Source organism: Pteropus medius, unplaced genomic scaffold (assembly GCF_902729225.1).
Source record: "Pteropus medius unplaced genomic scaffold, Ma_sr-lr_union100, whole genome shotgun sequence".
Classification (NCBI taxonomy): Eukaryota; Metazoa; Chordata; class Mammalia; order Chiroptera; family Pteropodidae; genus Pteropus; species Pteropus medius.
Genome location: NW_024354500.1, coordinates 30,999,018 through 31,021,286, shown reverse-complemented (window position 1 = coordinate 31,021,286; position 22,269 = coordinate 30,999,018). Strand labels below are relative to the sequence as shown.

Here is a 22,269-nt window from a genome sequence, read left to right as displayed (position 1 = left end):
AATCTACAGTCTTTGTAGAATGGAGTTTGCATGTTTGGGGATATATTTGCCACAATTCTCGTGTTTTGTTTTATTTTTCCTCTCCATGTTACTTAATATCTTTTTCCTTTGCTTCATCCAAAGATACCAGTCGAAGAAGCCAAGCAAAATGCACCCTTATCCAGAGTTAAAACGTTCAAATAAGGGCAGATGGCTCTGTTAGGTAGCAGAGTGTAAGATCTAGTTATAGTAAAACACATTGGTGATTCGAGACACCAAGGTAACCTCTCTCTCTCGCTCTTCTGCTCCCCACGAGGCATTGTATTCTATGTTCAGAAGAAGGAAGATAGGTGGTGGGCCTGCCAAAGCTTTTGACTGGTCTCCATTAAGCCTTTTTCTGAGTGCCAATTCAGCATGACCTAGACAAGGATCATTTGTTTGCCAGGACTGGAACTAGTTCAGGTAAAAGGAGGCTTACTGGAAAGATATAAGTAGATGTCTTGGAATCCTTTTGAAGAAAGTGTGTGTGGAGCTCCTGAGAATTCTCTCTCTCTCTCACTGTCCCAGACTGAGGTTACAACTGCTCTCTGCCATTTCGTAGGACTGTTGCTGTAATGCTCATCTACTGACTACAGAGCTGTAATAGCTACAAAATCGCTCGGGCTTATTAAAAACAAAACAAAACAACAACAATAAAAAAGTGTTCCTTTTAGCCAAGGTGTTGCAAGTTGTTTCAAGGGATGCTATAAAATGCTTGCAATAAAAGTCATGTTCGTTCACATTCATTAAAAAAAGAAATGAATCTATGCTGTATAATGTTTTTCATGTAAGTGCAGGAGTAGAGACAGTCACATCAAGACTTGATAATCAAGCAGATAATGATAGGGTTTCAGAATTCCAAGGAGGTTGGAAGTCATTGTTGGGGGTGGTCAAAGAATTTGTTCCTCTGCAAGGCATGTGGCTTTGAGCCAGCATACCTCATAATTTATTTCCCGCTATTCCTGCCTCCATTTCCCACATTCTTCTTATAATGTCTCAGTTTAACCAGGGGTGTGTAAGTTATTTACCCTCTTAACAGCCAAATTGTTCCTTCTGAGATACATAGTGACTTGTAAATGTTGGGATGTGCTGTTCTACTTCTTATCAAGTCTGCTCTTCATCTTCTACCAGATGTTTGACCAGACGTTAGAGCCTAGAAACTCAGGCTCATATGGTAAACCAGTAGGTTGTAAATAGCTACACAAATGGCATTACATTGCATCTAAACAGATCTAGAGTAAGAGACTAAGATTAAGGAAATGAAAGGCAAGTTTGTTTTCATTTAAAAGGAAACACACACACACACACACACACACACACACAAAGAGTACACAGGGGGACAGAGAATGGAAAGAATTTGTAGTGGTCTTTGTTCTCTGGTAAATGACAGGTTGGTTACTTCGACTGCAAAGACTCCAGCCCTACTATTCTATCCATACTACTGCTGTAACTTCAAGAGGTGGGACTTGATGAGTCATGCACACTTCCAGAGTGCAGTCAGGGTGACACTGGAAGTACTAGGATGATCAGTGCTATTGGTACCAAAGGACCAAGAAATGGCTTTGGTCAGATTAGATAAAGGACACTCAGGGACACAGAGGTACAGAAGCAATTTTCTTCTTTCTTGGGAAAGGATGATAAAGTAGATAAAAACAAGCTTTTGGGTGAATCCCTCCATTTGGGCTTGGAGGGAGTTCATGACACCTGGGAGGCGTGTGGGAGGTTTCATTAGTCCTAAGTGTCCTTCCAGCACTCTGCATCCAGAGCCTTCTAGTTTTAAGGCAAGAGTGGGACCAACATTCCCAGTCCCTTTGTGAATGACCCCAAAGAATGAGGTGAGGAAGAGGAAGATAACATTTTCCATCTACCCTGAAGGACTCTCTAATGTCTCATTAGTGTTTCACCTGTTTGGTCTAAGACTGTAAAGTACAGTGTTCTTTTTAACTGAAAATTAATTGATTAATTGATTAAGGAATTGATTGATTGATTGAGGGGCACTGGGGATTTAAACATGAAAATTATATAATCATAAACCTTAAGGAGCTCAGAGTTTAACAGGGAATATGGATAAATATTTATAATGTTGTGTGATAATGGCAAGAATAAAGCAAATACAAATATAAGAAATGCTCTGGGATTTTTATTAGACAAAACGTCTCTGGGGCAGAGGGAAAGACAGATTCAGCAAAAAGGAAACAGCCACCATATTACATAGATGTCCCCGTGGCTTAGTGGTAGAGATGGGACAGTGTGCCCTTAGGGGAAAAGTGATGAGGTCAGAGCAGACTGGGATTGATCAGGGCTGGCACTTGTGCCATAGAGCTTGGATTATTCAGAGATGATCTGATGGGAAGCCAGGCAGACAGTTCATCTAGAGGGACTGGCCAGAAAGGCACAGTTTGGGTTGCGAATATGGGCACACCGGATCAAAGCAAGAGGCCTGTGAGTGGGGTGCTGGGGCCTGCAGAGAAGCCTTTGCCCCTGGGACAAAATGGCAGGTGCCTTTTACAGAGCACTGGTATGTGGGGTGCTCTAGGAGGACCCTGGGAAGAGGTCTCCAGCGCTATTTGGGTATCCTCTCCCATGGTTTGGTGACTCAGACAAAGGAGGGGACAAAGCACAGGAATGATAATAGCAGTCATGTCAGATTTCATCCCAACACCCAAAAGTGAATATAAACAAGCATAAGAACTTCATCTCCTGCTTCATCTCCTGCTTCGTCTCCTGCTTCAATCATACTAGACTGTGATTCTGTCTTTTAGATTAGTTCTGGTATTCTGACCCTTAATAGTATTGAGTTTTGGGATCCCTATAAGAATAGGGATGAATAATTACCAGGAGTTTTCCGTTGTTTAAATCCTACTTGGCTTGTACTGGTCAGTCCTGATGTCAAGCTTTTACCACTAAGCTCATCAACTTGTCAAAGAAATGGCAAAGCCAAGAAATTCATTGCAATTACTACTTGTAATTCATGTATAGGGTGTCTGGGGTCTTGTGGTATTCTTTAGTTCCTAATTCTCTAAATTTAAGTAAAGGGTTGGCAAACATTTTCTGTTAAGGGCTTGATGGTAAATATTTCAGGCTTTGCTGGCAACATTCAATTCTGCCATTGTAGTGGGAAGCAGTGACAGACAATAAAACAAATAGGTGTGGCTGTGCTCCAATAAAATGTTATTCACAAAACTGGCAGCAATTGAATTTGGGATGTGGGCCACCATTGATATAAATACATAACAAACAAACAAACTGATAAATAAGTTTCATAGTCTCCATGAGCAATTTTTAATTTTTAATTGTGTTTTTCTAAAGGATAGGGGAAAGGAGGGACCATTTTGCCTGCATGGAAATATAAATCTCTTCTATTTTACATTTGTAGCTTTGGAAGCTAATAGCCTTAAACTAAATTCCTGCCTGCTTTTAAGATGCGGAAGGGCATACAATATGTTCTTCCAGGTTTTTTTTAAAGAGAGGGACCCCTTTGCTATTCCTCCCTCCCCTCCTCATCTAGCGAAGTTCTCTGCACACAGATGGAACCTATTCTTTGGTAAGATGGCCTCTATTCTTTCTTTCTCCCACGTCATTGACAACAATGACCAACTAAACAACTTTTGTAGTTTTACCTTCTTCAGGGTGACTTATCCATATAAAAAGTTAATAGATATAAAGAAAACAAACACCCTTTCTTCTAAAACCCAGAAAAACACCAAATATAACTTGAGTTGAAAAACTACTAGAAGAGAGTTACCCCAGCCAAAATCAAGTCCAAAGTTTAAATGTGTTTGCCCTCCTTATCTAAGGAATGAAGATGATCAGACGAATGGGGAGAACTTGATTAACTCTAAATTCTCCTCAGCAATTAGCCAATTCACCACTTGTTATTGGTTGAATTATGTCCTTCTAAAAGGTATGTTGAAATCCTAACTCTTGGTACCTGTGAATATCACCGACTTTGGAAATAGGGTCTTGGCACATGTAATCGAGTAAGCTGAAGTCATTAGGGCAGGCCCTAATCCAATATGACTTGTGTTTTTATAAGAGAGAAATCGGGACACAAAGACACACACGGAGGAGAATGCCATGTGAAAACACAGAGACACACAGGGAGACAGAAGCAGAGATTGCGGTGGTGTAGCTACAAGCCAAGAAACATCAAGAATGGCTGGTAACTTCCAGAAGCTAAGAGGCAAGCATGGGGCAGACTCTCCTTCAGAGCCCTCCAGAAGGAAACAACCTTGTTAGCATCTTGAGTTTGAACTTCTAGCCTCCAGAACTGTGAAAGAATACATTTCTCTTCTTTTAGGCCACCCAATTTGTGGTAATTTGTTATGGCAGCTGTAGAAAACTAATATGCCACCCTTGGGCTGACATAAAATAATAACTCAAACAACTTCTGTAGAGTGTTCCCCTCTGCTCATGTTTGTTAAACATCTTCCTCTTATTATTAAGAAACCTCAGTAATGGAATAAATTTAATAATCCTGTCATCATATGTACAGGCTACCTTCTGGTTACATTTCAATTTATCTTTTGGATAATCAGAGACTCTTAAAGTGATCATCTTAATAGTTCCCTCTTTTTGTTATGTGAATTCAGAGCCAATGCCCAAGGCAGTTTGGCATACTATCAGCAACTGATAGTATGACTGAAAAACCTGATATGTCAGCTATTGTTCTACTGTATTAGCTTCTTTGGGTACTATGAACTCATGAAATACAACAAAGCACTGTATTGTCTAAACTCTTCTAAATATATGGCTAGTGTTCACATAACTGCTTTTGTCTTATTCTGTGCCTGTCAAAGGGTAATTCGCTGGTCTCTTTGTTTTCCTTTAGAGCTTTCCCCTCTAATTTGATCTGTACTTGATGACATGGTTATAAAGAACACCAAGTACCTGGTATAGCAGAATTGCACATAAGCACTGCTAAAGTCATTCTGCAATGTTCTCCTACTGTTCTGATGGGCCTGCTGTAGAGCCAAAGGAAAGACATTTCCCAGGAAGAAGAATGATAATAGCTAACATTTATTGAATGATTCTTATGTGCTAAACATTCTTCTCTGTGCTTGATAGCAGATAACTTTTCATTCTCATGATGACTCTATGAGGCGGGTGCTACTGTTATCTTCGCTTGACAGCCAAAGATCCCTAATTATAGTGATGATAAGTAAAATTTACCCAAGGTCACAAGGCTGCTGAGGACCAGGGCTAAGATTATGAGCCCATGTGGTTTGGCTGCAAAGTCTTGTCTTTAACCATGACTCTGTTGCCTTTCTACCTGGGAAATACTCCCATCATGGATCTGAATGCTGTAATGTTTTTCTCACTGAAAATCAGTTTTTAGGTCCTTTTCAGTTAATGCAAAAGTTGGATCTATGTACTCGCCCGAGGTTGCAGGATCACCTTTGCAGTCTGAATTAGATGGCCTCTGGATGGCCTCTCAAGGATGTATGATTGCAAGATGTCATCAATGTCTCTAGATCTTTGAAAGGTCAAAGCCACATGGGCACCATTTTTAAGCAGTTTTGTTTTCTCCAACTAGGTCCACTCCCTGGAAATATCACAACTTACTCAAAATTAAATGTTTACTTTTTTAATCATGTTATTATACAATAAAATTAGTGATAGTTTCTATTTGTAGGTGTACTTACATAACACGCTTTTGGGGGGTGAGATATTAGAGACCCAGGAAAGAAGATTAAAGTCCAGGGCCTCTTCTGGGGAGCTCCTACAGGTTAGCAGCGTCTACTGTTGAAGTGGATCGAGAGGGAAATGAATTAAGGGAAAGGATAGGTCAGAACCCTAGATAGGTCAGAAGTTCAAGTCCATCATCCCCCTATTTTAACGCCTTTAACTATCCTAAAATGATTTTCATGGGTAATATAACCTACTTATACATATAATTTACAAGTCAATATAATGCCCCAAATGAAACATAAAAAAAAAGTAAATGAAAGTAAACAGTTTGCTATTTATTGTTCAGGGCCAACTACAGTCAAGTCATAATGATGAGTCAAATGCTTGCGCCTGTATGTGGAATCCCTGCAAATGGGACATCTGCAAGTATGCACTGAAAGAAGGCTTAGTGTGACTCACACACCACAAACGGCCTGACCACAGGAGATGAGAATTTCCCAGTGGTAAGTAATCTAAGTCAAGTCATTAGTAAAATGATATATAATATTCCCCAGATTAGGAAAAAGAAACCCCAAACTTGTCAGCAAAGCAACATACGATCTTCCCTCCTTTTAGTGTCATTGCTGAGTTAGTCAGGCTATATCAAAACCAAGCAAAAAATACTATGTGTTAATGTGGAAAAGAGAATTGAGTCCTGGATTTGTCAGGATGTAGGACTATTCTTTGAGTTTGTGGAATCCTCCCGCACATTCCACAAATTCTACCATATCTAACCTTCATTATTGGGACAAACAATTACCCCCTTAAAATTTCATTCCATCCTTCGGGAGCTGGAGTACTCCAGCTGACAATCACTAGGCTAGGGCCTCCTTATTCACACATCTCTTGTCTCCTTGTCCTTTCTCTCTCCCTCTCTCCTCTTTCTCTGCCACTACTCTTCTTTACCTTACTCGTTCCCACTTGCTCTGCTTTTCCCAATATCCTCCTCCTCTTTTCATCAGGGAGGAGGTGAAGGGCCTCTTCTATGAACAGAGTTGAGGGCTCCTTGTTTCTTGTGGAGAATGTACCTCAAAATACTGCCTGCTGCTGTCTTCCCAGCCCTGAGCCTCCTGACACTGTGCACTTGCGCGTGTTCTTTTTTTTTTTCATTCTCCAAATTTTGATTTGTAATTTCAACTGTATAGGTCAGAAAATACTGTCTGAGGAACACTGTGATATCAGAGCCTTTACCCTTTAATACAGACTCTTAAGCACCAAATAATGGCTAAAATATATTGTTTACTTACTACATGACTGGTATCCTGCCATGTGCTTTAATATACATTATTGGCCTTAATTGTCATCTTTCCCCATTTTACAGATGGGGGACTGAGACTTAAAATAAATTAAATGACAGGCCAAGCCTGCAGAACTCATGGATGGCAGAGCTGGAATGTACTCTTCCACACTAGGCAAGAAGTGCTAAGGACCAATTCCTAGCCTCAGAAAACTGGCAGCTTGGTACAGGATGAAAAACCTACATAGGAATAGAAGTAATTTGACAGCTAATATTTATCGGGTATTGCCATGTGTCATCGAGTGTGTTTTACATGTGTTATCTTATTAATCTTTTAAACAACCCAATAATGACCATGTTATTCGCTTCACCACCACAGCCTCCTACTTATGGATAAGGGACCAGAGGCAGAGAAGTAGTGGGGCTGAGATTTAGACACAGACAGACGAACTGGGGGTAGGGTAGAGGTGGGGGCGGGCTGGGTTCTTACCACTAGTCTAAGCCAAGGAGCTTCAAGAGAAGGAGGTATTTCTGGCAGCTGAGGTCAGGGAGGAGTGGCATTTGAGCTGAGCTTAGGGATGGGAGGAATTTTCACAGGTAGAGATGTGGAAGGGTATTCTGTGCCTGGAATGGCTGGAGCAGAAGGAGAGGAGCAGGAAACACCTCCCCACTCCCTGCCAGTTTGCCAACATTGGGAGGAAGAAAGGAGCCTGGGGCGCAAGGAAGAGAGGTAGTCAGTTAGATAGTGCTTCCTCCTTTTACATTTCAGAGGCCTGATTTTTTTTCCAGTTGAAGAAAATGAACTTTACTGTTGAGCATTTGTAAATAGGATAAACATATCTTTATCTGTCCTGGGTGGCTATTAAAATAATTTGTTAAAAAGCCCCACTGTAATTCCTACTTGGCTCTGTACATTATGTGTGTAAAGGAATGATCTGAAGTTAGAGGCTGGAGCTCGTCCTGATTCTGCCCCATGGATCTTGGACTTAGCCGTTCTCATTCTTCTGCCAGTGTGGGGTAATAATGCATGCCCCGGCTTATCCTGGAAAGACATTAGGCAGCCAAAGAGGGAACAGATGTGCAAAACTTCAGAAGAAATGTGCTACAGAACTCTAAGGAATCAAATATTTTTGTTGTTCTGATTAATCTGCCCTTTTCATACAAAATAATTATTAATATATCGGCCACAGGCAATTCACTACAGAAATGTGTTGACCTAGAGTAATTTGTAGAGTGCCCTGGTGTTTTCACATCCATGATCTAATTTGATCTTTACAATTGTCTTGTGAAGTAAGCAGGATGGTTAAAAGCAATTAATTGTCATTTTTACAGAAATTGAGGCCCAACCCATTGGTTTAGAAAATGCTGGACCTACATATAAAATTCCTGTCTTCTAACTCGCAGTTTAGACTACTTTCCAAAGACCATAAGATTAGTAATTAGGCAACAACCTCAGCTAAATTTCTTGGCAAACTTCAAGAGAGACAAGAGTATAGACTTTATAGTGGTCTTTGAACACAGTATATAATTCACAGCAACACTGAATTTCTGTATCTTTTAAAAAATTCAGCTGAAGGTTTGCCTCTTTTGCTTTGACCCTTCAGATAGAATTTTCCACTCCTGCAGCAATCCCATGAGGCTCTGCACATACCCCTGTGATTACACATATTGCATCATCCAGAAAATTGTTAAATGTCTGTTTCCCCACGTTCTTCTCCCTCACTCCCTCACCCCTGGACATCTCAGGTCTCCAGCACCTAGCAGGTCGTCAGAGGTAGCTTTATTTTTTTCATAAAAGAACAACTTATTTTGACCTCATAAAATTTAGAAACATTTAAATAGGAAACAATATCCTAATTGAAATTAAAGTTTTAAAAAATTGAAAAATAATAAACGAACATTTGCAAAATGTCAAATCTTCTAGTGTAATTTAGGAATTAGTAATAATAAAAATATTACTAAGTCTAGCTGGTGGTGGTATTGTCATTTGTGTGTATGTGTGTGTGTGCACAAACACGTGTGTTGTTTTGAAAACAAATCAAAAACTTTTGAGGTAAATATTAACTTTTACATATTTCAAATAACAGCTCTTAGGAAATAGAAATGGTCTTTATTCCTGCGAATGTCTCCACCTACTCATGTCAAAGATCAATGATGGTTAAGTAAGAAATGACCCTTTAATTTCAAGCAAAATATAGTATTTATATGATCTATACCCTACAGGGTCTACTGAAGTGGAAAAAATTTGTGCATAAGAATTATATAACCATCTATATTTGAAAAACACTACCTTAGCAATTATTATTCTATCAGACTTCAATAAGAGAAAATGGAGCAGCAATTAAACAGTAGTAGTTGAACTAAAAAGAGATAAATCAAAATGGACTTTTAAAGAGAGAACTTGGGCAAATCTCCCATGGCCATGGATATGCAGGAGTCGGGTGCTTTGAAAGCTGAATCAAACCTGCATGACCTTGGCTTCCAGAGTCCTCGCAGTTTGGCTCTCCTCCTTCCATGGGGATCGCCAGGCCTAAGTCCAGGGCTGCTGGTTGAACATCAGGGGCATTACTTTCCTAGTGCTGTGTGGACAAATCGCCCCATCTTAGTGCCTTAAAATAACACACATTTATTATCTTATAGTTCTGTAGACGTCTGGGTGAACTCAGCTGGTTTCTCTGCTCTAGGTTTCACAAAGTTGTCATCAAAGTGTTGACTAGATGAGCTCTTATGGAGAGACTCATTCCATGCTCATTCAGGTTGTTATAGAACAATCCTGTTCCTTACAGCTGTGGGACAAAGGTCCGCATTTCATTGCTGTCAGCTGCAGGCTGCCTGTAGCTTTTTGAGGCTTTTCTTCAGTCTTTGCAGTTGGACACCTGTATCTCGGAGCCAGCAATAGCGCAGTAAATCTTCCTCACACTTGAAGGCTCACTTCTTCTTCTGTATCTCTCTGATTCCAGGTGGAGAAATTTCTCTGCTTTTAAGGGCTCAAGTGACTAGATTGGGTTTACCTGGTTAATCCAGGACATTTTTCCCACCTCAAGGGCTATAACCTTAATTACCTTTGTGAAATCCTTTTTGCCATGTAATATATGCACAGGGTCCAGACATTAGAGTGTAGACATTAATCAGCCCATAATATGCAGGCATATAGCAATATGAGATATCGATATGTCTACATCTATGTGTCTATCTCTTTATGTCTTTATCTTAGTCTCTATCTTAGTCTGCTTGGGCTCAGGCTGCTGTAACAAAATACCATAGACCAGGTGGCTTAAACAACAAACATTTCTCATGGTTTCGGAGGCTAGGAATTCTGAGATCAGGGCAGCAATATGGTCTTCTATTCTAGGTGAAGGTACTCTTGCTGGTTTACAAATGGCCTTCTTCTCATTTGTATCCTCACACGGTGAAGAGTGCTGACTCTCTTAAGGACACTGATCCCATCATGGGGCTCCACACTCATATCCTAACTACCTCCCGAAGACCTCACTTCTGGATATCATCAGAGTTTCAACATGCGAATTCAGTCCACAACTATATAACTAGAAATATACAGAACTACACACACACACACACACACACACACACACACACACACACGAAAAGAAATATATAGGACTAGTTTCAGCATTTAGCTGGTATATTAGTGCTTTCTCTCTCTCTCTGTATATTTATTAAAAATTTGATATATTCTATATATGATGTTTGTATGTATGCGTATATATTTAAATAAGTATACTAAATACTTACACTAAGTATCTATTACTAAATAAATACACTACATAAAGACTTGCCAGCTAAATGCTGAAACTAATCCTAACCTACTTTTGAAGATTTGGCAATTATAGAGAAAGCATGCAACTTAAAAAAAATTAATGAGAAATAACTGTAGAAATATTATCAATGTTCTGAAGACTTAAAAAAATAAGTGTACAGTAGAGGTTTGATAGAATAATTCCTTCCACCTGTAATGTTTCTTAATGATGTAATTGTGGGCTTCCAGCTAGCTTGGAGAAGTCCTACTTATCATGGTTGTGTGCTTTATTGTGCCTACCACTTGGGGTAAAGAAAAGTGCTTTGAATACAGTAAGTGTGCAATAAGAGTTTATTGATTCAATAAGTGAATGATATTGGAATAGGAATCTAGCAAGCAGTAAGTCATGATGATTTTATTTCATTCATCCATTCATTCACTCATTTACTTACTCAACAAAAAGTATTGATCACCTGCTATACACTAGGCATTGTACTAGATACTGGAGGTACAGCAGTGAACAAGACAGACGAGGTGCTCGCTCTTAAGGAATATATTCTAAATCAACAAGAAAATATCTAGAAATGCTAAGCTATGTTGTGGTGATGTGAGTGGGAGCCAGGGAGCAGTGGATGCCTGACAGGTGCTGTAGCTGCAGAGAATTGCAGCCATGGCCAGAAGCACAATGCTGAAGCCCCACAAGGACAAGAAAGAAATACCCCAACTGTTTTCTTCTGCCCTCTCTGATCTTCTTCTGATGCTTCCCATTAGATAAATACAACCTTTGGGCCAAAGAGGGTGAGTCTGGATGATGCCATCCTTGGAGATCAGCCTCCCAGTGCTTAGAGCAGGGCAGAGAAAGAGAGCCCATGATCAGAGGCATGGGGGTGAAAAATAAGAATAACCTCAAAATGTTGTCAATTAAAAACTTTTAGCATCTCTAAGCTCCTCATGGGCAAGTTCTAAATTGGGTTTACCTTTCTCTGCCCCACAGGACCCAGGGAGCACAAAACTTGGCAAGAAGTAAATGCTTGTTAATTTAATTGCACTTTGTAGAGTTGGCTCTGCCTGATCTAAATGATAAATGAGGGTGCTATAGGGATCAGAGTCTCCCCTTGGGAATTCTGGTTCTTCACTGTCCCTGGGGAAACAGAGCATCTTGTTCACAATGGTATTCCAGCAGCACATGTGATGCATGGTTATGCCCAATGATCATTTGCTAAACAAGGAAAGAATTCTTTCTGCACACAGAATTTCCTTTGTTACCCATCTGCAGAACTGTGGTAGATTAAAACATTTCTCAACTTGGAATTCTGCTATAAATGGAAAGATTTCACGAAGGTTAGGGAGAAGACTTAGGAGATAGATTACAATCATTACGATTTCCTTCTCCCTCTCTCTCTGAGGAAGCTTCTCTTATGGTGATTAAGAACAGATGCATGTATTTCCTCTTTTAAAATTTAAACTCTATACAATGTGTTCTCTTCTCCCCAAACCATCATGTATTGGGAACCTCCTCATAAGGAGAGGTATTTAGCCACAGATACATAATTTATAGTCAATATTGTTTTAGAGGTAAAATCAAGGAGTATTCTAGAAGTAGAGACAAGAGACCGAGGGAGGGAGGGATGAGGGGGGTGGTTCTGATATCAGATGGATTTCCTTGCTGGTTTGTGGGAACCAGATTGATGAAAACACTCAAAGCTTACAAAATACATATAATGTATTCTGTAGACCCATAAAGGCTCTGAATTGAGAAAAGGCTGCGAGAGTTGTCCAGCCCTGTCTTTTAGAAAGGAAAAGGCAAGATGTAATAGGGAGCTGAGTGCAAGTCTAATGACAGGAAATAGGGGAGAGGAAAGCACTGCTACGGTGTCAGCAGATCCAGAGGGGTGTGGTTGAGGGGAGACAGCTGGCCTTGGAAACTCCTTGCTGCATGGACAGTCACAGAGGAAGATGAGAGCCACGGCTTCTAAAACAAAATCATTCATAGTGTAGAGACAATGCTATAAGAAAACTTTTCTATTTCACCCCCGCTCCCTTGCATCTAGGCAAAGCCATATGTCTAGTTCTGGTCAAAGTGTTGTGTGTGGAACTGACGAAGATTACTTCCATACCTAGTCCACCAAAAAAAAATAGACCCTGCTCAGTTTTCCCCTCTAACTGAGGATAGAGATATCCCCAAGATGGAAAGAGACAGAATTTTTGAATGTAGAGCCTATAGTGATAACCTAAATGTGAGAGCAAAGCAAAAATAGCCAGATAAAAAGGCAGAAGCTCTCTATTCATATTACTGGACGTCCTTCCTTTGGGTACGGGTTGCAATGGTGGGATGATGGTGGAGAGAGATGTTTGTTATTATAATCAAGGTCTTGCTTCTTCCATTTTGATGTATCACCCCTTCTGGGCTAAATAATAGTAATTTTAAAAGGCTTTCTTTTCTGAAGAATGCAATCACTTCTATGGCAATGATTGAATATCAAGGCAAAGTCTGAACAGTATTTTTTCTAGGATGAGTCAGCTTGACTTCATAAGTATTTCTCTGAAAGGGATAAGGAAAGAAGTCATATAGGATCTTTAGGCTAATCCAAGACTACTGCATCTCTCCAAAGGTTTGAGAAAGTGCTTTCCTTCCTTACTACTCCCTAAGGAGCATGTCTGGTCTGAAACTGGGTGAAAGATTGGTGTTGGCACAAGTAGTAATGCAGCTTACATCTAGGTTCATAAACCAATCAGTGCATGTGGCTAGAAAGGAAAACAAAAGGGCTGACTAGGGTATTTCTAAGGGGCAAATATTGGATTTCCTCTCTCCTGCAAAGTCTATCCCTACAGAAATGGACCTTCTGATGTACTTTCATACCACCCTAATGAGCAGAAAGCCTAGAAGTGGGTTTGAATGTCGTTTAGTCTCTAGCCTTTCTACAATGCTTGCCAAATACAAAATGTACAAAATGGTCATTCTTTTGATATACGTCTAGAGTCCCTTAGATGTAATTAGTATCATTTAGTAATTTCATATGTGACATGAATTGGATGGACTTGTGTATAAATGTGGAGGAGTTCAAACCTGCAAGGAAGCTTGGAGCTATGTGGGAATTAAAAGAAAACATAAAGAAACTCAGAGGTAATTGATAGATGTGCTCAAAACTAAAAATGTGGCACCAGCTGGTTTCTGCTTGGGGGCCAACCTCATCTCTTTAAATGTTTATAAGACTTGGAGAAGTTTAAGAAAAAGTCATTTTAGAAATGACTAAGATGGCCTCAATTAAGTGTTATTACTTAACTACTAAATCAGATCAAAGATTGAGAATTTTACCTTAGTTACATTTCATTTGCTCATTTGGAAGGTGAAGTGGAAGAGGAAGGCTGTGAGGGTGTGTCTGTACAACTGCATTTCCTAAGAAGTAGTTTTCTTGCAAATGACGATGAAACTGAGTCTGTTCCAGGCTGGCTGTGGTCAGGGTGAAAATGAGATGAGAAGCCACAATTTATGACTTCTAAGTGGTCAGGGCTGAGATAGATCAGACTTAGGGTTTTGTCTGAGTTATAATACAAGTTACTATTGATATTTTATCCCTTTTTTTATTCATTAGTCTTCAAGCTATTGGAACAGCTTTTCAATTATTTGTCATTTCTTGTGTGTGTGCGTGTGCGTGTGTGTGTGTGTGTGTATTTTGTTGAGGTGAATCATCATGAAACCAAAGAGAAGGAAAAAAACCCCAGTTATCACAAAAGGACACTTCAAAACTGCCTACTTTTGATCTCTGACAAGCTTTCTGAATACAGCTTTATTGATAGTGATGCGGTTACAAACACTACAAACATTTTAGTTTGCTGTTCCTTATATGGTATCAGAATGTTTTCAGAAAACAAAAAAAGTTTTTGCCAAAATTTGCTGAAATACAACCTTTTTAAGGAGTGTCCAAAATAAGTATTTTATTTCAAATTCCCTGAGAGGGGAATTTAAATAGTGTTTACCTTCTGAATGTGCTGGAAGATTAAGTCTTTAATATTTTAGAATCTTTAGTTCTCATAATTACCATGAATGAGTATTTAGGAAAGTATGCTATAGTTTTCGTTGGTATGAAAAGAAATACTGAAAAATAGTTCCTTTTAATGCTGACTTGTGCTAGAAAACATAGCCATCAGTGGCTGGGATGGGATCTAACTCATTCGGAGAAGATTCATTCTGAGAAGATTTCAAAGGAATCATTCAGAGAAGATTACATAAATTTATTTCTTTGTAACTTGAGAAAAATAATTAAATGACGTGTTTGTAGTTTCTTTTATCTAGCAACTGGATGAATTCTGAACATATTTGGCCAGGATAACCAGCAAAAATTGACCTTTTAACATTTACACATTTCCAGGTAAACCTCTATTTTCATGCATGTTTGTAAAATACACTTAACTATAGTTGCTGCTGTTTAAATGACTGAATCATTCAGTACACTCTCACTTCCTTATTACTTCAATTATACTTCCTCACTCATAACACACCATTACCCTCTAATCAATGTTTAGAATTAATCTGTACCATCACTGAATTTCTATTCATAACCATTCTTACAACATAGGAAGTAAAAATAAAACTCATTCAATGCCAATAAAAGCAACAAGTGCATCAGGGATGACAACTCGGCACCAAGAACCTAACTAAAAATGGACAGACTACAAAATCTGACTTCCTGGAGACTTTCGCATCAGGTCTCTGGCCCATTCAGAAAATGAGAGCTTGAATTTCATTATTTCAGCAGCTGGGTAACATGCCATTTCTCTGATACACCGAACTGATGCTTTTATTTAATCACGGGGCTCTGGCATTACATAAATAAGTCCTTTTCTCTCAGAAAAATAAAAAGGAAGTATACAGTTAGATCCTAAGACTTGGGAGTGTAATTTAATGTAAGCTTAAAATATAATGAAAATGAAGTAATTTTCCAGGTGGAAAACATAAAGAAACTGTCAAGTTTTTTAGGAGTAACTGCTTCAGTAGTTGGCTTAAAGAGTATATTTCACTTACACATGAAAGGTGGCATACAGTATTTTGATTCTGTATACTTTCGTGTCTTTCAATTGTCAGTGCAGGATGTTCCAGGATACATCAGGTTGTTTCGTCAATTCTTTCGTTCCATGCTCCCTACTAATTTGTTATGTCAGAAATTCCAGCATTTCAAATTCATATGGGTCTCGATTTATTAACCTAGTTGTTGAAGCAGAAGATAGAACAATTCACCCTGGTAAGCCCCAGATATGTTTATTTTCTGAGTCTTCAGATAATGTAGAAAATACATTTAATGGTAATTTCAAATGTTTTTCCAGCTCTAACATGTCTCGTTTCATTTCTAGAAAGCCCGTCATGTTTTTGTACAACCTATCTTATCAAGCTCTGACAGATGGAAAATCATCTATTTTTAGCATCTTCCTCATTCTTCTGTGATAAAATGTTATAATTTATTGATTCTTATTTCATTCTAAGCGTTAGGTCCTTCATTTCACAATATTTCTAAGATCTCAATGGGAGACATATCTATTAGTGTACATCAAGGAATTATGTCTATTTGTCACTAATGATCTATAATCCATATAAATCACATTTTCCCCTCTCAAAATTAACAATATATTATAGACTTCTCAATTATATGATAATATATATTTATACCAAATTAAAAGATGTTATAGTCACTCTCACATAGGCTTTGTAAGTTGTGGCCAAAATAATTTATTAAAAATGAAAAGTTTATTTTACCAATGATGCTGCAAGGACAAAAGAGAATATATAAGTTGTACATTGGTAACTTAAGAGCTCAGTGATTCAACTTGTTCCACAAACTAGTTTCTCACACGGCTTTGTTTAACAGCCTGGGTAGACAAAATGTCAAAGGAGCAGGTGCCTTCAGATTTGCTCTGAACTTGGAGAGACTCCTTATGCACTGTGTGGGGTGAAGAAACACTCCAGTGTTTTTTATTAATAATATCTTGTTCTTAACTTACAGTGTTTTAGCCATTACCTGAGTGTTACCATTAAATGCACAGAGATTGAACTTTTCATAAGGGTCAATGACATAAAATTGTTCCACAAAGTGTACTATATGAAACACTTTTCACAGTTCCAATAACATATTTTAAGTATAAATATTGTAACTAGCAATAACTATCTATAAGGGGTAGGAGAGGATAGGATTAATAAAAACCCAGTTATATTTCCATATAGCTCATGTTTAGCCATTTAAGTAGTTTGTTTTATTTTTCAAAATCCAACTGCACATAACCCAAAATTGATAGGCCACTTATTCTCCAAAACAAACTATTAAAGAATAAAGTGATAAATTATAAGAAAGGAAAATATGTATCATTTACAACAATCATCCCCTTGCTTCAAAACTTGACAAATATGTAAGAAAAATCATATCACGTGGATACACTTTAATTTGCAAAGCTAATTTGGAGTAGATGAGGTTAAAAACATATGAGTGGGCATACAGTATTTTAATAGTTCTACGTAAAATAAATGTGTTAGATTTTTAATTAAAAAATCAGCGAGATTGCTATGAAATGAGAAACAATGGCATTTATCACCAGACCCATTCTTTCTGTTATTGGCAAATCCAAGAATTCCAAATGTTTCCTTCATTTTCATCCATGTAAAAGAGTAGAAGAAATCGAATTATTGTTATTGGTTGTATAAACTTCAGGTTATATAAGCTTTAAATTAATAATCCTTAAGCACAAAGTTTTATTTGATGTTCTTTCTGGGGCTTACATTAGGTTCGAGGTTGCTTTTAATCGTCTTAGTGTAGTTTTTAGGGTGAGACCAAGGCTCTCATGATACTTGCAATTCCTTCAATAGGGAATAAGGGCTAAAGTGCAAACACTCCTAAGAGAAACAATAAAATAATTTAAATTTACAATATTAACTAATTTGCTAATATCAGTTCCTTCTTCAAGGGCAGGATTTTATAACAGGGAATATAAGGCCTGAGGCATGGAGGGAATCATGGAGAAAGTAAAGGTATCAACTTGACAGTCCCTAGGTGGAATCCCTGTCACTTTCTAGTCAAACTTTAATACGACTGTCATGGGATGCTTTTCAAAATCCTTTACTCAGTCATTTATAGGAAAAGAAACTTCACTGAAATATATAATTAAATCTTAAATTTTTACAGCTACAGATTTCCATCTTAGATATTTTCGATCCCCTAAAGAAAAAGAGAGAGGCAAATAAACGTTTGCATGTGAAATCGCTTATTCACGTAAGTGTCATGTCTACTTAAGTGCAGAGGAAGAATCTCAAATGTGGGTATAACCGCTATACATTTAGAGGAAACATGCCAGGATGGAAGAGTGCCTCCAATGAATGCTGTCTGCCACCCACTGGCCGTTGAAATAAATTCTTTCATTGTTGACTGTGGCCCTGTATTTTGCTTTAACAAAATGACACAGAGGTAGATTATGCCATACCTGGAATTTAAACCCAACGGGACGTATGCCTCAACATATTTAAAAATACAATCGTTGTAGTCAATGTTATATATTTTCCTTTTCGCTAACTCATAGGTTAACCACAAATAAATATTTGTTATTCCCGCGTCTCCGCATCTACCTTGGTTCAGATACTGACTGGCACGGAGGACACCGAGCTGGCTCGGGATTCTCGGGTCACGTTGTTGGGCATCAAAAGGGTACAGCAGGACACCCCCACAGTGGCCTCGGGCAGCTCGTCGTCCTCCGTCCACTCGTTGAGCTCGGGGCTGAAACACTGGATGCACTTCTTGTACTTCTTTTCTCCCTCGTTCCAGCCGCCCACCAGGTAGGCGCGGCCATGCAGCGCGGATGCTCCCGCCGTGCTCACGCCCACCAGCAGCGGCGCCGCGTAGCTCCACTGGCCTGTAGCCGGGCTGTAGCACTCTACGGTCAGCACATCCACGCGCTCCCCGCGCGGCCCCACCTGGCTACCCCCCATCACGTACACCCTGTCACCCAGAGTGACTGCGCAGTGCCACCCCCGTGGCGTGCTAAGGTTCGGCAGCTCCTGCCACGAGTCGCTGGCCGGGTCGTACGCGCACACCAAGCGCGAGTACGCGTTGCTGATGTAGCCGCCGGTCACCAGCACTCGGCCATCGGTGACTGCGCTGGCGTGGCAGCAGCGCGCCACCTCCAGGGGCGTCTTCGGCTGCCACTGATTGGTGGACGGCACGTAGCACTCCAGCGAAGCCAGGCTGCCTTCTGTATTGCGGCCGCCCACGGCGTAAAGGAGCCCGTTGAACACGCTCAGGCTGAAGTGCGTGCGCTTCTGGTTCATGCTGGCCAGGTGTATCCAGGTGTTGAAGCGGGGATCGTACCTGGGAATGGCAGAAGAAATGTGACAGCCTTGTTGGCGGCAGCCAGGGAACCCATGTTATTCCACCCACCATAACGTGGGAATTTCGACACTTTATGCCAGGAGGCTGCTGACATAGCGCAACTCCTTACCTGGTTTACTGGCGTTTCTCTTTCAAACAGTAAAAAAATGTGACACTTCGAAAAAAGCAAGGTAGGCATTGGTGACTCCCCTCCTCCCGTTAACAAATTAACTTCTTTTATCAAGCCGCTTGGAGAAGATCCTACAGAGACTAGTCTTCTAATCCCCTTTCTTCCATATTCAAATACCCATTGTCCAGTAGGATTTGTGAGATTTGGGGGAGGAGCGAAAAGTGGCTAGTTGTGGCAATCAGAAAAGGGAACACTGCCGCATTAAAATCTTCAAATCTTCAGAGACCAACCATCCCTAGTTCATTCTCACTGTTTAATTAATATAGGAGTTGACTAATTGAATTTCTCCATTTCTCACAAACCCCTTCTTATTTATACACCTATCCTGGCCATTGCAAGAAAAAAAAAAACTCAACCAAGTTTTTTTCTATTATCTGTTTAGAATGAGAGCAATGGAACTCATGTCCCAAAGCATCAACGAAAGCTTTAACTTTTGATGCTTCTTTATTTTCTAGCACATATTAGTAGGTAAGATTATTTTGTTTGTGGATATATATTTTTTCAGTGTTCAGTATTACAGTAATTATGTCATAAGCACTGAAATCAATACTGCAAAAACAATGACTTAAGTACGAATAGCTGAGTTATCAGAAGGAGGAAAATAAGCAGTCATGGTAAACTGATAATTTCCTGTTTACATAGTTCTAAACTATTTAAACATGCTACAGTTTGATGTTCATCTTTGTCCCATTTAACTTCCAAATCAAAACTAACTATAGTTATAAATTAAAGGTTAAAAATAACTTAATTGTTTGAATTCGTTTAAATGAAATACACACATATAATGAAATAATAAAGAATATTTTTCATGAAATACTCTTTAAATTTTCAGATCTTGCTCATTATTTATTTGGCTTTGTATTACTACCAAGATGTAAGCCTGACTTTCTGAAGATTTCATATATTTGGAAATTTATTTTTTTATTATAAATAAACAGAAGTATGTCATTTGAATTCCATTTTCTGAAGGATTTATTATGCTTTTACTCTTCATGCATCAAAAATATTGACATTTTCTCTGGTATTCAATCTTCAAATAAATATTTAAAATTAATTAGCTGCTACATTTTTAATGCTCTCATTCTATTTGCCAATTATAAATCTGGCAATCTTCAGTAACAGCTGCTTAAAATAAATTTTGTATTATTTTAATCTTTCTTACCAGTCTTAAAAACTAAACTCGTACCCAGTGTCTTTCAGAAAGGCAATATATTGTGAAGAGCACTTGACTATAAGTGAGAAAACGTAAATTACCACTTACTAGTGGTATAACTTCTCTGAGTATCAGATTTCTCATATGTAAAATCAGAATAATCATGTCTTCCCTGCTCACTTCATAGGCTTATTCAGAAATCTAGAGTACATAATATATGTGAATGTACTTTATATCATGCAAAGTGTTGTTTATATATGTAGTGTGACACTATTATTAGTATTATTGATTTCCTGAGGTAATGAAAGAAGCTAATAAGCATGATTAATTTACCTCTATATCAGGGCAATTTTCTCACCATATCGAACCATTTCAATTCCTAATAAAGGATAAGTACCTGCAGAAATTGCTGACTGCATGCTTGGCTTGATTTCTTGCATCATTCTGGTCTTCACCACCGGCTACATAAAGAAATCCATCCATCACAGCCACACACTGATTAAAACTCTTGGCTGGCATTTCTGTAAGCTTGCTCCATCCATTTTCAGGGTCTCTATATAAGATATCTCTACTGAGAGACTTTTCAGTAAGGCCCGGACGTCCCCCAACAGTGACGAGGACTCGATAGCCTCCACGGATTCTCGTGCGCCTAGACTGCAATGTGTTTTGATGATATGGAAGTAAGTGGTAGTTCATAGCATCCACAAGGAGTTTATGACAATCAGCATCTTGCATCATTCTTGGTACAGACTGAACATAATTGACCAGGTCTTGTGCAGAGATGGTACCAAAGCGAATATTGCTCAAAAGATCTGCAGCATATTTCACTCTCTTTTGGTCAAATTCTAACCATTTCATAGCAATCTGGAATGCTACTATTTCAGAAGGCAACTGTAAGTCGTCATCTATAAGAAGTTCATTAATTTGCTCAAATGTAAGTTTCATAAACTGCTCTGATTCTGCAAATTCAAGGAAGTTATCCCGGATAAATTTTTGGACTGCTGCTTTTGCATTTTTCAGAGAGTATGTTTCAGCAATGTTAGCAATGTATGTGCAGTTCTCAACATTCATCTCTCGTATCAGAAAATCACTGCACATCTTTACAAGGGTATGGATCTGAAGATAAATAGCAGCAGAGATAATGCTTCCTATTGTATACAAGGAGAGAGTCAGCTTTCCGGTGTAGGCATATGCAATGACAGTGGCCAGGCCCAGTGGTGAGATATCATTGAGGTCCACCCTTTTCGTAGATGGGTCTTTTTTTAGGATGTTGTAAAAGTACTCACTGCATGAAGCCATCACTGACTTGTGAACATCAAAGGATTTGGTTTTGGTGCCAATGACTAAGTCACAAAGGAAGCTCTCCTGCCGCATTTTACTTAAACCTTCCAAGAGGTTAGGACCATAAGATGTGTCTGTTAATTCAGAAGAAATGCAGCTAAGGCCATTGCCTCCCTCTAGGATCCCATTCAAAGCATTTAGTTTGTTTAAAGGGCTATCTTCTACAATTATGGTCATCTCATTGATATCTCCTTTGTTCTTTCTGACAGTCTTCTTTTTGGGGGCCATGTTGGCAAACACACTGTGACAGGCAAGAGCTCAGCTAGAAAAAAAAAGGCATGGTTTTATTTTAATCGTGCTTTGGACTTTGAATTGCTACATCGAGAAACTTTTCTTTTTTATAAGACAAAAAGTTTTTTAATCACATAATGTAGATTAACTCTCAAAAATAGATTTAAAGATTTACATTAAACTAGATGTGTATTTTATTGATAGTTTACTTCAGCATCAAGAATTGAAGACAATTCTAGAAAGATTTATATTATCAATTAAGACTGCTCAATAGCTGTATTGCCGAGTAATTTTATAAAACAGAAATGACCATTCTCTGACCTAGCTATA

The 22,269-nt window shown here is 38.8% G+C and overlaps 1 protein-coding gene across 1 annotated transcript in view; it reads right to left on the bottom strand.

The window, feature by feature from the left end:
* Positions 1–15,820: 15,820 nt before the first annotated feature.
* KLHL31 (kelch like family member 31) overlaps positions 15,821–22,269 on the bottom strand; it is a 121,311-nt gene continuing 114,862 nt past the window's right edge. Inside the window, exons 7-9 of the mRNA XM_039853314.1 lie at positions 20,765–21,970; positions 18,286–19,024; positions 15,821–15,885 (exon numbers count right to left, since the gene is read on the bottom strand). Of these exons, the coding sequence (XP_039709248.1) occupies positions 18,292–19,024; positions 20,765–21,936 (1,905 nt within the window). The 5' untranslated portion in view covers positions 21,937–21,970 and the 3' untranslated portion in view covers positions 15,821–15,885; positions 18,286–18,291. The remainder of the gene's footprint in view (positions 15,886–18,285; positions 19,025–20,764; positions 21,971–22,269) is intronic.